Source organism: Portunus trituberculatus, chromosome 21 (genome assembly GCF_017591435.1).
Source record: "Portunus trituberculatus isolate SZX2019 chromosome 21, ASM1759143v1, whole genome shotgun sequence".
Classification (NCBI taxonomy): domain Eukaryota; kingdom Metazoa; phylum Arthropoda; class Malacostraca; order Decapoda; family Portunidae; genus Portunus; species Portunus trituberculatus.
Genome location: NC_059275.1, coordinates 17,673,725 through 17,689,732, shown reverse-complemented (window position 1 = coordinate 17,689,732; position 16,008 = coordinate 17,673,725). Strand labels below are relative to the sequence as shown.

The window sequence follows — 16,008 nt, the reverse complement described above, 5'->3', positions numbered from 1 at the left end:
TTCTGGCCTCTCTCATGTCTGTGAATAATATCTAGCTTCATTTGGAGAGTAAGAGACTTCCTGGTCTTCTTACGAACACTAGGCCAATTGCAGGGCGTTTTGGTGGTAAGTTGAGCTAGGGAAGACAAGCTGCTGCTGAGGCTGTTATGTTTTGACTGGGGAGTGAGTGTTGCGCGTTGTCCACGAGAGGCTTGATCTTGATCTTGATCTTTATTCTATAGGTGTCCCAGGATTTTTCCTGAGGCAGGCCTTAGTACCAGCAGCTCCTGGTGTATTCAAAAGCCTGTCAGCTTGCGTGATATGGTGGGGCTTTCAAATTTTGAAAAAAATTACTTGGATAAAACTTCGTTAAAGCGAGTTTGGTGTTCGTTAAACGAGCAGATGGTAGTAAAATGAAACCTTCGTTGTAGCGAAATTTCGTTGTGTGAACCTTCGTTAAACGGGGATTGCCTGTATATATATATATATATATATATATATATATATATATATATATATATATATATATATATATATACACACACACACAGTAAAATCTCGCTTGACAAACGTCTCTAGGGACGAACAATTTGGGAGACAACCAAAAATTTTGTCAATATATCGACCCAGGGGACGAACGATATTTTGGGGGACGAACACGGTTAAACAGCTCGCCGGCAGGCAAGCCGTTTGTGTGATAGCTAACCTGGCTATCACACAACAACAAAACAAAACATAAGCACAAAAGAAAATAGAAACAGGAACATACGAAAAATATTACATAACATAATTTCCGTGCCACCACGATTTTCTTCTGTTTTTCCTGGGCATGGTGATGTTACCAGCGCGCTCTACTGTAGTTTCCTCGGCGTTATCCTCGCTGCTCTGGTGGCTCTCAGCATTGCTGTCATCATCATCCTTGCCCTGTCCAGGTACTACAGATTGTGGCACATCCATCACAGCTGTTTCCTCGTTCGCCTGGCAAGGAACACCGCCTACTGCCCACTCCTCTCACACTGAGCATCACCTCCGAGGATCAAAAGGAATTTCCTGGCCACGTACCTTTAACTTCCCTTCTTGGAAGTCGAAACTTGCTCCCACACACGTGAGGAAGTCAATCCCCAGCAAGCAAGAGTCATCCAAAGGCAGAGACGAAGACTGGCAATTTTTCCATGTTTCCCATGTCGATGTTTACTATAATGGGGTCCCACATAGCGGCACTGACTTGTGACGCTACACAGCTGTTGTGTAGCTCTGGCACGCTGCGCACATCCAAAGTTCTCTCTCATGTCTGTCTTCTCGGATCTTGTCTGTCTTCCTCCCCATCCTCCTCTCCTCCAATCCATCATGCCATCAACGTCCAGTCTCTTTTCTTTTTTATTCATTTTATTATAATTTTGATAGCATTTAGGTAAGTAGAACAATTTAGGCTTTTTATAATTATTTCGTTCATGTCATGCATACATTAAAGGTCTATTTTGAATGGGTTTTATGGACAAAAGTATGATTTTTTTTTGGTCTGGAACGGATTAATGGTATTTCAATACATTCTTATGGGAAAAATTGATTCAGGGGACGAACAAATCGGGTGACGAACAGGATTTAGGAACAAATTATGGTCCTGAGCTGAGGTTTTACTGTATATATATATATATATATATATATATATATATATATATATATATATATATATATATATATATATATATATATATATATATATATATATATATATATATATATATATATATATATATATATATATATATATATATATACAGTATATATATGAAAGTGAGATATATATGTTGATAAAGAAGGGTACAAGAAAACATTTGTTTGCTGTTGAAATTTGTATCAGTGTTAATTATGTACCAGTAATGGTGATCAGTAGTTATTAAATGTCTTTGTAGATCATTATGTGAGTTGAGAAATAGTCTGCAACTTGTGTCATTCAGATTCCTGCCTATACTTAAAATCAAATCCCTTTGGACAAGAATGATTTCATTACTAAAAAGATTTTGTAGCTGCAGCAGCAGGTAGACCTTGTCCTTGTATTGACAAAAGGAATGGATAATGCATATAGTTGTCCTTGTATTTTTCAAGCCCAAGTTTTTATGAGTGTTATATCCCATTAAGTTATTATTGTACTGTCTGTTGAGTTTTCTGTCAGGAATCAATCCATAGCTTCCACTTCATGAGATTGCAAATAGTGTCCATTTTGGCTTTGAGTAATAAAGTTAATGTTTTATTTTGTCATGTGTCTTTTTATGGCATAATTTCCAAAGATTGAAGATGTTATTGGTGATTCAGGCTTGTTCAACAGGACCTCCAATGCTGTCTGGCTGGGCTGGAGGATGCTCCTCGGGAGGCTGCACGTCAAACCATCTTGGAGTGCCTACCCATGAATCAGGCACTGGTGGCCCGGGTCCAGCGTCGCCAGGAGCCCTATGCTCTTGTGTTTTTTGACACATCTACCAGTGAGGACATCAACCTGAATGACAAATTGTTCGAGTCTCTTGTCCATCACATCTCAGAGCCTTCTTTGCCGCCTGTAAGTGAAATTCTAAGTGAATGAAGAACAGTAGACTAGGATCAAGCTAAGGTGCCCTGCATTTAGTATTTGCAACCATAGCAGGTCACTATCTTAGTTTTCAATGCCAAATATCATATAATATTAAATTGTCAATACAAAAATCATTATTGATTGATATGACATTCTTAGTATTGATTTCCAGGTAGGGTGTGCAGCAGAAGTGTACCTGACATATGCTTCATGCAATGGTATAATTTACTTTCAAGAGGATTCAGACACGTTAACATCCTTGATTGATCTCCTAAAGATAGCAAGGAGTAAGTTTTGTTTAGTAATTTATTTCACTGTACATACTCCATTGAAAGTCTAGAAACTGTCATATAAGTTATGTGCCAAAGGCGTGATTCAAATGCAATGTATGACTTGTATTTGGTGTCTTGCACTCCTATCATTTATCATCCCTTGCTAACACTTCTTGTTACCACAGAACAAATGTATGTATCCTAAGAATTGGAGTTTATATAAAAGCAAATAAAGTTAAAGACATTGGTAGTGGTTGCAGGAGTTCCCCACCATCCCACCATCCCAGCCCACAGTGAATGTAAAGGTGGCACTGGTCTGGCCTTTCCTTCCTGGAAACAGTAGGCCTGGTGACACCCTCTTCTCATATACTCTTAAGTCTTCCCTTCACACACTGACAGTTGTGCAATAGATAGAACTCCATTCATCATAGTATTGTCATGGTCAGCATTTTTTTCTATTCATTTTATTTACTTGTTTATTATTTATTTGTTTATTTATTTATCTTTATTTGTTTATTTAATTTTATTTATCTATATGTATTTATTTTATTTTATTTATCAATTTATTTGTTTATTTTTATTGAAGAAATGGTCAATTGTTTCTCGTTACTCCATAATTAATGCCTATATCATTGGTGTACATTCTCTCTCTCTCTCTCTCTCTCTCTCTCTCTCTCTCTCTCTCTCTCTCTCTCTCTCTCTCTCTCTCTCTCTCTCTCTCTCTCTCTCTCTCTCTCTCTCTCTCTCTATATATATATATATATATATATATATATATATATGATTTTATTTTATTTTATTTTCTTATAGATGTTTAGTGTTGACATTTGTACCTGCAGGACGAATCAAAGAAATGCCTCAAGAGGTCAGTGTAGATCTCACCAAGCTGTACTTAGTTTACTTCTGTGGTGATGGAGAGTGGTACCGTGCTAGACCAAAGAGTCCCGTGGATGCGAATGGAAAGGTAGGCAAGAACATCATTTTGTAATTTGCTGCAACAGTTAGAACTTCAAGGCTAAGTTATCAGTTTTGTCAGTCAGGTTTTAAATTACTTGTATATTCAAGAACCTTTTTTTCATTGTATGATTGTTCTTTTTTCATAATAGGAAACTAGTTTTATTCATAAGGAAAATATTTGGATATCTTAATCCTTCAGTTTGCATTAGAAGTTCTTGGGTATATAGTCATGACATCATAATCTTTCTCCTCAGATTTAGTGACAAGGTAATGTTTGGATATTGCAAGGTGAGTGTCTGAGTTCAGAGTGTTATTTGTAAATAAGGTTTAGAACCAAGAATAAGTAGATAAGGAAGGCATAAAAAAATTGTCTCTGTTGCTTAGGGTGTTACCACTAGTGCTTGCTTGCCTTGCTTGCTTCTCAGAATGTAGCACAGACTGTTTCTGTTCTCTTGCAACAAGCACAAAGTCATTCACATACATAGGGAAAGAATTACAAGCTTTGTGCTCTGCCTGGAAATAAGGCCACAACTCTTTGACATAGAGGACAAAACCCACACTTTCTCCATCTTGCTGGCATTCAAATATAAGACTTGGTTGTAGGCTGAACATGTTAATTAATAAAACATGTCCAGTGGAAACAGATTTTCATCTGCAAAAAACCAAGAAATTCATTGGATGAAATGAAAGAACATAGACACTATTTTCCAATTTGAAAGGAAATTACTGGCTTAATCCTTGTCAAAAATTTTAACATACCAGTGGAATGATGGAAAGTTAAATTAAGTGGTACAATTATTTACCAACAGGTCCTGATGGAATTTGTGGATTTTGGTGACATTGAAAAAGTGTCTCTCAGCAACATTAGGAACTTTGAAGCTGTGTCCCCTCTCTTAGCAAAACTTCCTCACCAGGTAACTTCTTGGTTTAGCAAAAGGAGAAATGACATAAGATTGAGGTTGGTGGATGTGTGTGCCAAGGTTCTTGATTGCATGCAGTTTTTAAGTCTTTCAAGTTATTGAATGATAAAAGACAAAAGTAAGACTTGTAATAGTTATCTTGTTACATTTTAGTAATGGTTAAGTTAATTATATTTGTCTGCTTGCACAAGAATTTTGTTGACAGACTTCAGGCCTTGAGGTGAAGGGAACTGCCAGATCTTAGAGTTATTCACAACTGAATTCAGCATATTACAGTCAGCTCCATGCTTAGTACCAGACACCACCACCACAGTACCACATCAACCAAATACCACCACCATCACATACAAATACCAAACATCACCACACCACAGCATCACATCTACCAAACACCACCACTGCCACAAAAACATGAGACACCACCACCACCACAAGATATCACTACCACACATAACCACTAGGCACTACCACACACTATAGCACCACCACAATACCACAGTACCACCACCACACACCATACCACATCAAGTGATAATTAGTAATAAGAGCTTGACTTGGTGCATTTTTTTTTTTTTTTTTTTTTTTTGTGTGTGTGTGTGTGTGTGTGTGTGTGTGTGTGTGTGTGTGTGTGCTAGAAAATTATCTTGCTCTTTTTTTCCTTATAGTTTTGGTATTGTTTTTCAAATGGCACTGATAATTTGTGTTGTAAATCATGTTTCCTGTGCAGGCATTGCCATGCATCCTCCACAATGTTCCCAGCAATCCTGATTTGAAGTGGACAGTGAAAGCTTGCCAACGACTGGTGGACCTCACATCACGGGATACTCATTTGCTGCTTAAGGTGAGCTCAAAAAGACATTAATTAGTTATACATCATGGTCAAAATGTAGTTTTAGAAACGAGAATTATTACATGCCGGCAGTTTGCCTTACGCAGATTTTATCTGGTCACATTGGAGTCGTGTCCAGATGTATGATATCCTCTGTTCTCTCACTTCATTTTCCCTTAAATAAGAGGAGAGGGGGTAATGATGAGGCAGAGAGAACAATTTATGTTTTGTTAAACATCAATAAAAAAAAAATGCAGTATACAATAAGCCCTGCACTTGGCGAATTCATTAGTTTGGCGAAACTATTGCCAAATGCAAATTTTACCAAGCACGAGTTCTTTATACCATATAAATTGCCTAAAAATTGCCTTAATCAGTCTTTGGTCATTGCCAAAGTTCCTTTTTTGACCTCTAAAATACCATCTTTTGAGCTGAAATAAAATCTTTTGCCTTCACATATTAGAATACATTAACAAAACAGACCAATAAACAATAAATAAAGCTAATAAGACATGATATAAAGGCTGTAACTCCCATTTTTTTACCCATTTCCTCGCCCATTTTGGTCCTTGCTGCCACCACCATTGTCCCTACCCCCACTGGTACCACTTGTTGTATTGGTAGAGGCCATGTTGGCGGTAAATCACTAGAATTCGTTCCACATTCTAGCAGAACAGAGGATAGCACAAACAAAATGGTTGAAGGGGACTCTTACACTGCGTTCTGATAGGTTTAGAGAGAGGTCTGACGTCAACGGGGAGCTGCATGGTTCGCTGTGCGGCTGCCAGGGGACCGCCAAGTTTTAATTCAAATCGCCAAACGTACACTCGGTGGTCCGTGGCCACCTTACCGCCAAAAGTGAATTTCACCAAGCTGAGATTCGCCAAGTGTGGGGGGGGCTTACTGTATATAGATAGTTAAATGAAAAGATAGTTCTCAGTACATATTCATAGAATATTGCTTCAGTGTAAGTGAATAGCTTCAAGAATGCCAAGGGAAAATGAAGTGAAGGATATATTTTCTACACAATTCCTACTAAGTAAAGTTGGATTCTATTCACAAACGAAAGTGGATTTTCTAGTGAATTGGTGTTTAGATTTATTTAGTTATCTGGTCTCTAAACAAGTACATTCTCTCTCTCTCTCTCTCTCTCTCTCTCTCTCTCTCTCTCTCTCTCTCTCTCTCTCTCTCTCTCTCTCTCTCTCTCTCTCTCTCTCTCTCTCTCTCTCTCTCTCTCTCTCTCTCTCTCTCTCTCTCCGGCCATAGGTGGTGTCACAAGGGACAGGGAGGCAGCTGCCCACAGTGCAACTGTTCAAGAGATTACTACCACAGAATGAGTTGGTCTCCATCAATGACACCCTTGGAATCGATGACAGCCTCTTCAGGGAGTGAGTCACACTTGTTCAGCATGTTGAGTGTCATGGGGAAACACATTGCTGATAAAGGTGAATACATTTTAATCCCACTCTCTCTCTCTCTCTCTCTCTCTCTCTCTCTCTCTCTCTCTCTCTCTCTCTCTCTCTCTCTCTCTCTCTCTCTCTCTCTCTCTCTCTCTCTCTCTCTCTCTCTCTCTCTCTCTCTCTCTCTCTCATTTGTATTTTGTCATTGCAGTAAAGAAGACAAGCCCCACAACACTGAGAAAGATGCAGTTCTGTGTCACGGAAGACCACTGTCTTCTTGTGTCTCAGGTGAGATTACTGGAACTTTAGCCTATGATCTTTAATTACACTTTGCCAGATTAAACCAACTCTAGCTCTTCAAGAAATTATTTTGTATTTAATTTTTAACTTTTTACTTTCTTATATTAAACCTTCTGTGAAAATAAGGAAAATGCAGTGTTGTTTTCTTTCCTTGACAGATGCAAGTCTGCAAGTACATCCTCCCTCTGCTGGGTTAGTCTCCTTCCCTCCCTGTGCCTCCATGTCCCCTAGTGACATTCCTGATGTTGGCTCCTATTTTGATGTTATTGTGACTTTTGCTGCCAGTCCATACCTGTTTGCTGTAAGGCAATTTTTCATGTTTCTTAACATTGTAAAACATGTTGATAGTTGAAAATTAATTTGGAATATATTGAACAGCTTTGAAATCTATTTCTAGTTTTAAAATCTATCATCTGAATTTATTCAGGTCCAACCATGGAGCATGAGTAAGAAATATGGGGAACTATCTGACGTTATGCAAAAGTACTATAACAATCCTGTCAATGTTCAGCAAGTAGTGGAGATAAAGGGTGGCCAGTATTGTGCCTTGAAGCACAAAGATAACCTCTGGTACAGGTGAGGCTCACCTGCTGTGCAGCAATTTGTCATTGACTTTTATTTATTTACCTATTTATGTAATTAGGTTATTGAATGAATCTTATTTCTTTTCTATGCACATCAAGATATTTGTCAGATATATATTCCACCAGCCAAGCATGCTTTGTATTCCTCTTCAGACTTATGTATATAAAAGAGGAGCAATGAAAGGATGAAATAGAGAAACATTTACCACTGTATATCTTTTCAGGGCCAAGGTAGAAATGACTCAGAATGAAACAGTTGCTGGAGTATTTGTTGACTTTGGGAACCGATTTGTTTCAATTCTCCAGAATGTTCAACCTCTCTTGCTATCCTTTTGCATTCTTCCCTCTCTTGCAATAAAGGCCAAACTTTTTGGTAAGTAGTCAAGTTTATTTAATAATTACCATTTTATTTTCTAATGGGATACTTGTGAAGCTCATCAGCCAGATGGCTCCACAGATTTAAGAGACAACCGAGCCAAAAATGAGTTTATCGTTACCGTGATTTATCTACAGTTATAAAAGCAGTTATGTGTCAAAATAATTTAATGCACGAGTTGGATAATGAAAAAGCTTCACAAGAAAAATACAGCATGAGAAAACATTTCTTTCCTTTATGTATTTACCTGAAAAATGAAGGCAAAGTTGGCAAAACTGGCACTCTGATCTCAGCCTTTTTGCCATTTATAAACAACATAAATGCAAAGTCAGCACTGTCAGGCCTCTCTAGACATTGGATTCATATTAGAGTATGGAAAATAAACATACGTTTTAAGTGTCAACTTTTCTTTTGGCAGAAGCTTATTGGTAATATTGAATATTTCAACAGTGGATATCCGAGCTCTGTTATTGGAGATCAGATACAGTGGTACCTTGAGATACAAGTTTAATTCATTCTGTGACAGATCTCGTATCTCAAAAAGCTCATACAGGCAACTCCCGCTTAACGAAGGGGTTACATTCCTAAAAACTTTCGTTAAGCGAACCGATTATAACAAGTTCAACCCCTGACTTGAACTTCCATTGAGAGCAAACAAAGCAAGAGTGTATCATGGTACAGTGAAAGGTTTAATGAAAGTCAAAATTATGAAGTTAAACATTTAGGCAGTTTAATTTAAGTCATTATAATGTACACTAATGTATATATTTACGTAACTTTATAATGTTGATGATCTTAAATTTATGAAGGGAGGGAGAGTGAAGCGGGAAAGACACTAACCGGCAACCTGTGGAATGTAAACAAAGGGCGCATCATTGTATCACATACAAAACTTATGTACCACATTTCCACAAGGCTTTCCATTTTATCCATTGTAGAGTCATGAGTTCAGGTGGTTCTTTTAGCTTGCAAGGAAGATATGATCTCACCAACCTTCTTAATAGAGTCTGCTGACTTGAAAATAGTAGAGACAGTAGATGGAGTCAAGCCATGGTGGGAAGCAATGCTATTAGTTTTCTCACCTCTCGTGTCTGTGAATAATCCAGCTTCACTTCGAGAATAAGAGACTTCCTAGTCTTCTTAGCAACGCTAGGCGACATTGCAGGGCGTTTTGGTAGTAAGTTGAGCGAGGGAAGATGAGCTGCTGCTGATGCTGTTATTATTTTGAACATAGGGAGTGAGTGGTGTGCGTGTTGTCCACGAGAGGTGCTGGTGTATTCAAAAGCCTGTCGGCTTGCGTGATGTGGCGGGGCTTTCAAACTTGGAAAAAATTACCTGGATAATACTTTATTAAAGAGAGTTTGGTGTTTGTTAAACGAGCAGATTGTAGTAAAATGAAACCTTTTTTGTAGCGAAATTTTGTTGTGTGAACCTTTGTTAAACGGGGGTTGCCTGTATCTCAAACCAAATTTTCCCATTGAAATGCATTGAAATACCATTATTCTGTTCCAGCCTCCCCGAAAAGAGCACCCCTAATTTTTAACGTGTTTTCAGGTAACAAAAGGTACTTAAAGATAATAATTATTGCACAGAAGCATAATAAAACATAACAAAAGATGATATAAATAGATAAACTAGTCTTATAAAGTGTATTTATCTCAGAGGGTGCATTTCACAGGACGTTACCGTACTGCATTCCAAACCCTCCCTTGGGACTGTAAATCAGCTGGAGTGTACAAATATAGCCACCCACAGAAGAATGGCTGCTCTAATATCACAGAAGAGCTCAATGACGATTCTATAAATATTACTCATTGAATAAATGAAATTTTAAGTAAGAGAGAGAGAGAGAGGCCACATCACTGTAGCCAGCTTAGAAATCTGTTTACATTACCCTCCCACCCTCCCCACCCCCGTGTGATAAGCATTGGTAGAGGTGGTATTCAGTGATAGGAGGAATTTGTTTTGTCTTCTCAGTTATGTACAGATGCATACTTATCAATGCATGGAAATATATGAAATATGTAACAGCAAAAGTTTATTTAGTGTTCTTACCTTGAACACAGACATTTTCAGCTAATGGTGGTAAATGGTGGAGGAGGAGGAAGAGGGAGGAAGGAAAGGATGCAGGTACCATTCACACATAAACATCAAACATAAATTAAAACTGCACTTTCTTTAGACAATAAGAAAGATCAATTAATAGTGTGAAAATGATGAAAGAATGATCACAGTGCATGAGATCCATGGGAAACACACAGTTACCAGCTCAGCTGAGGCTGGACTGGTGCGCTGAGCTGCCGACTACAGCGGCAACATCCCCAAGCATGACTCGTGTTTCAAAATATTGCTCGTATCTCAAAATAAAAAAATGACCAAATCGTAGCTCGTATCTCAGGCACCTCGTATCTCAAGGTAACACTGTATGACTTGTATTTGTTTGGATTTCATCGGAGGAGAACATCATCACAAGGGTGACGTCACTGGCTGCTGTCACTCACACAGATACCATCAGTCACATCATGCTTCAGTGTCTCTGTTTTCACAGACCCTGTATGATCCTGCACTCCTTCTTGGCTGTCCTTAACCCGCTAAGACCAATGGCCGCAAAATTCGCACCCTCCCATTACCGCAATTATCATAAAAAAAATCAACTCTTATAAATTACTCTGGAAAAAAAATCTGCTGTTAGTAGACATGACAATGCATCATCCTACAAGTTTTTATTGCTCTACTCACTATGGTTGTCTCAGAATAATAACCGATAATTGGAGAAGATTGTGGTAGCGGCAACTCGGGGGAGGTGCTTTTATGTGTATTTTTACATAATGTAAGGCACTGCTCATGTTTTTATGTGTTTTCACATGTTTTTCGTGTTTTCACTCATATTGGCTGATTATAGTTACGTATGTTTTTATCAAGCGTGGGTGACGATGTTGTCACAATAGCGGGTCGGGATCTACCTCCAACCTGTGCACTTTGCGTCTTGTCCCGCCTTGTCTATCACTTTTATCACTAAACTTTAGCTTCCTCTTAGCACCAGTAGCCATAGTTGTAAATAATAGTTCCTTAAATAAGTAAATACGTAAATAATTATCACCGCGACACGACGCTCACGCACCTCACAGAAATTTGCGGGAGACTAGCTGGCTAGAGCGGTGTGCTTCCTGGGAGCCGACAGTACTACCATAGGCCTACGTCATGACCAAATATAGCAGCGCTACCAATGCTAGCGAGGTTTTTATTAGCGCTCAAAGTAGCTGCCCCATTTAAGGACTATCGGAAGTGTGCTATGCAGCCGTATTTAAGGCCTGTCGGACTTTACGGGTTAACCCTTTATCCTTACCCTGCCTGCCCTGCTGGTGGCGGCGAGTCTTGGATTAGGGACAGTCTCCAGCTAAATCTTAAAATGGCAAGATTTATTACGGTGATATTTGTCAAAATAGAGATTAATACATTCTAAATGAGTGCTTTTCTAGCTGAATAGTGCACAATGATTATACTAAACAGGTGGGCACCACAACATTAGTTTAATCTTATTTATAATAGTAAAGACAATGTGAATATCATTACCATATGTTGAACATTTTAGCTCTGTTTTCAAGAGATATATCACGGTAAACAATTTTCAGTGTGTTATTGAGACACTGTTAAATTACTTCAGACACTATTAACCCCTTCCTCGGCAGAAATTAGTATACTCGTTTTCACTAAATGTTCCGTTTTCAGTCGTCGACGATTATACTCGTCTAAAACTTGACCTTCAAAACCAGCCACAGATGTATATACTCGTCGATTCTGGGCCTTTCTAAGCCATTCTACGTGTGAAACGAGTATTCTCATCAAATTGTACGCCTGGCAGAGGCGACAGGGAGGAGCGGTGGGATTTCAAGGACGCTCTTACTAGACTTGCTCCGGCAACCACTGTCGTCACATGGGTGTTGTTTTCATCCACATTACCACTCATTTTTTGTACCCTTTTCAAATAATTTACACCCCAAATGTCTAGTTCTGAGGAAGATAGCAAATATGAACCTTCCCTCAGAAGCTTGAATACTTCTGATGACACTGCCAGTTCATCAGACAGTGAATATTTCTCGACAAGTGAGGAGGGAGGTGAGGGGAGAGCTTGGAGTTTATAGGAAGACGAGTTAACTCGTATATGTCTACAAAGGTATTTTCAAAATAAAAAGTTAACCACAAAAATGGGGAAAAACAGTAATTACAAGATGTTTTCATAACCAGCGTGAAAAATACCATATAGAACCAAAATAAAAAAAAAATAGTCTGAAAAAGAAACGTTTTTAACTAAAAAATTGTTGGGGAAGGGGTTAAATTACTTCTTATACATAATGATACAATGCCATATAGCTTCATAGTTAAGTACAGAAAAATCACAATAGTAAAAGTCTTGGTTGGCTCAGGTGTCCCTTAACTCCCCAGGGACGTGTGGTGGCCACTGATTTCATGAATATCCCATTTTATTAGTTCAAAGGTCTTTGTTCTATAGTAGACTCATATAGGTTCTTGGAAAAAGAAATTGATACCAGAAATTATCGTACAGGAACTGTATGATGTGTAAGTAGAAATTTTGAGCCATACCTCTAATCCGAAGACAGATGAAAAGAAAACAATTTGCCAGATACTTAATGTTATCCCTACATCGGTCTCAGTCCACTTACTGGTGCTTTACAGATACACTACCAACTGACAGGCTCTCTCGGCTCCAAAGCTTTGCAGAATTTATTGTTTTAGAACAGCTGTTAGTTAATAACAATGCATCAACAGACCTCAAAGCTAGTATAGGACAATGATGGTATCAGAGAATGGAGAGGAGACTACAGCCAACACCTGTTTCCTTCTCACTGTTGCCTTATTTAAGTTGATTTGATAACTTAAAAAAAAAAACTGTGTACATTCTACTCTTAATAAGCAGGCAAGCTGGTTTCTTCGTCTTTTGTTTTACTTTTATCTCTGTCCTGCAGTTACTGTGTCTCCCTCAGCATATCCAAAAGTCACTGACATTGGCTATTGGAATCTGTTACTAAGATAATCTACAGAAGTAGGGTTAAGGTGGGTAGGTGTACTGATGACTTATCATGCCTTTTTTCTTCATTTATATGATTATTTTTTACAGGTATTGAACCTGCAAACAAATCATGGACCCCTGAGGACGCTTTTCACTTCCGCACATTGACAGGAAAGAAATACCTCAGTTCTGTGGTGTATGATAAGGAAGTGGACAAAAACAACTTGTTAGTGCTCTCATTACTGCTGATTGACACATCTGACAAGGCAGTTGATTTATATATCAATCAGATCCTTGTAGAGGAAGATCGTGCTGTCTACACATGGGCTTGAGACTTCTGAAAGCACTCTGTATCATGCTAATCTTTTTCTTGAGTCTTAATAATTTTGAAGTTTATATGTTTAGTTTGACTATCCATTAATTGAATGAAATTTCTTAGATGTTAAATGTTAAATAGAAGAAGGTAAACTTTATCACTCAAAAAGTAAAAGATTAATTATTTTCGGTAAAAATAATAATAATAATAATAATGTTGATACATTGCAGGTCTTAGTGTTGATGTTGATCTTTTTGTGCGTGGTTTAATTTTTTTTGGAGTTAATGCTTCTTATCAGTAAGAAATGTTTGAATTTGTAGTTTTTTGTACTTTGAACTCTCTCTCTCTCTCTCTCTCTCTCTCTCTCTCTCTCTCTCTCTCTCTCTCTCTCTCTCTCTCTCTCTCTCTCTCTGAGCAATGATTCTATATATTTTTACTTAAAGTGTGTTAACTTCGTACAGTACTTAGGTCAGAGAAGAGATGTCTTATGAAACATTGCAATTTGGTGAGGTGGGTTTACATCTGTGGTACTATGAAATCATGTAGAAATGTAATTATTATATAGTAGGTGAGGTAACAATACCTTTCTAGTACTAGTATATATATATATATATATATATATATATATATATATATATATATATATATATATATATATATATATATATATATATAAAGTATGGTATTAAGAATTTACCTATACTGAGTTACACTTTGTTTTGGAAATAGTATCAGAAAATTGTGAGTAATTAAATTTTCATTATTTCTTTATGAATTTAATATGTAATGAAAATAAAGATTTTGTTATTATATGATGTAGCTGGCAGTCATTCTTCATCAAGAGATCATTTAAGTACACCTAACCCTCCGTTATTGTGTTTAGGTGTTATCGTGCACTAATGAAAATCTGCAAAATTCAGTTTTAGCGCATCTGGGAAGTCGTTATCGCGCACCCGTAGTAGTAGTATTAGTTGTTGTAGTAGTAGTAGTAGTAGTAGTAGTAGTAGTAGTAGTAGTAGTAGTAGTAGTAGTACCCATATCCCAACCACACACCAACGAAACGTTTAGATGGGGGGAGGAGGAGGAGGAAGAGGAAGAGGAAGAGGTGGAGGGGGAGAAAGATGATGATCATGAGGAGGAGGAGGAGGAGCCAGCAGCCAATCATCACTGTGTATTCACGTCATGTAATTTGAATAAGGGAGCCGATTGGTTCCAGTCATTGTGCTCACCACCACCACCACCACCACCACCACCACCACCCTCAGTCTCGCATGTGGTATTCTGTTGTTTAGAGCTGGTTTTCATTCATTCAGATTGTCAAATGTTAATAAGCTACTCCAGTATTAATTGTAGTAAATTTAGGGTAACAAAAATTTTTGGGTGAGGCATCAATTTATTTATTTCCTATTTATTCTTCACTTCCGTTATCGCATTTTCTGCTATCGCACGGTTTTTTAGGCACCAATTTCATGTGATAATGGAGGGTTTGGTGTATGCTCTAAAGTTTAGACACTTATCAAGACTTTCCAGTGCACTATCCTGTCGTCTTCCTCACACCACAGGGAAGAGGGCCAGCCAAGGGCAAAAAAAAGAAAGTTAGAAAAAGGCCCACTTGAGCGCTGGCTCTCCAAAGAGTACAAAAAGTGCCAAAACCGTCTGCCAGAATTAGGGGAGCAAATGCCTTGATACCTCCCTCTTAAAAGAAGACAAGTTGTAGGAATTCGGAAATACAGATGCAGGGAGGGAGTTCCAGAGTTTACCAGTGAAAGGGATGAATGATTGAGCGTACTGGTTAACTCTTGCATTAGAGAGTTGGACAGAATAGGGATGAGAGGAAGAAGAAAGCCTTGTGCAGCATGGCCGCAGGAGGAGGGGAGGCATGCAGTTAGCAAGATCAGTAGAACAGTTACCATGAAAATAGCGATAAAATATAGAAAGGGATGCAACATTTCGGCGGTGAGAAAGAGACTGAAGACAGTTAGTCAGAGGAGGGAGTTGATGAGACGAAGAGCTTTCGATTCCACCCTATCAAGCAAAGCTGTGTGACTGGAACCCCCAAACATGCGAAGAGTACTCCATACAGGGACGGATAAGGCCCTTATACAGAGTAAGCAGTTGGAGGGCGAGAAAAACTGTCGGAGACGCCTCAGAACACCTAATTTCATAGAAGCTGTTTTAGCAAGAGATGAGATGTGAAGTTTCCAGTTAAGATTATGAGCAAAGGACAGACCGAGGATATTCATTGTGGAAGAGGAGACAGTTGAGTGTCATTGAAGAAGAGGGGATAGTTGTCTGGAAGGTTGTGTCGAGTTGATAGATGGAGGAATTGAGTTTTTGAGGCATTGAAAACTACTAGATTTTCTCTGCCCCAATCGGAAATCTTAGAAAGATCGGAAGTCAGGCATTCCATGGCGTCCCCGCGTGATCTGTTGATTTCCTGAAGGGTTGGACGTCTCTGAAAGAACGTGGAAAGATGTAGG

General features: G+C 38.4%; 1 protein-coding gene across 7 annotated transcripts in view; it reads left to right on the top strand.

The window, feature by feature from the left end:
• The window catches only part of LOC123507178 (tudor domain-containing protein 7A-like), a 44,140-nt gene extending 30,044 nt beyond the window's left edge, over window positions 1-14,096 (top strand). For 5 of the 7 annotated variants that reach the window (XM_045259841.1, XM_045259838.1, XM_045259839.1 and 2 more), the window contains 11 exons: window positions 2,306-2,533; window positions 2,718-2,832; window positions 3,657-3,781; window positions 4,584-4,688; window positions 5,422-5,535; window positions 6,790-6,911; window positions 7,135-7,211; window positions 7,382-7,524; window positions 7,651-7,799; window positions 8,032-8,180; window positions 13,321-14,096. In XM_045259841.1, the coding sequence (XP_045115776.1) occupies window positions 2,306-2,533; window positions 2,718-2,832; window positions 3,657-3,781; window positions 4,584-4,688; window positions 5,422-5,535; window positions 6,790-6,911; window positions 7,135-7,211; window positions 7,382-7,524; window positions 7,651-7,799; window positions 8,032-8,180; window positions 13,321-13,544 (1,551 nt within the window). In that variant the 3' untranslated portion in view covers window positions 13,545-14,096. The remainder of the gene's footprint in view (window positions 1-2,305; window positions 2,534-2,717; window positions 2,833-3,656; window positions 3,782-4,583; window positions 4,689-5,421; window positions 5,536-6,789; window positions 6,912-7,134; window positions 7,212-7,381; window positions 7,525-7,650; window positions 7,800-8,031; window positions 8,181-13,320) is intronic. The other 2 variants (XM_045259844.1, XM_045259845.1) reach the window with 2 other exon arrangements.
• The last annotated feature ends 1,912 nt before the right edge of the window (window positions 14,097-16,008 follow it).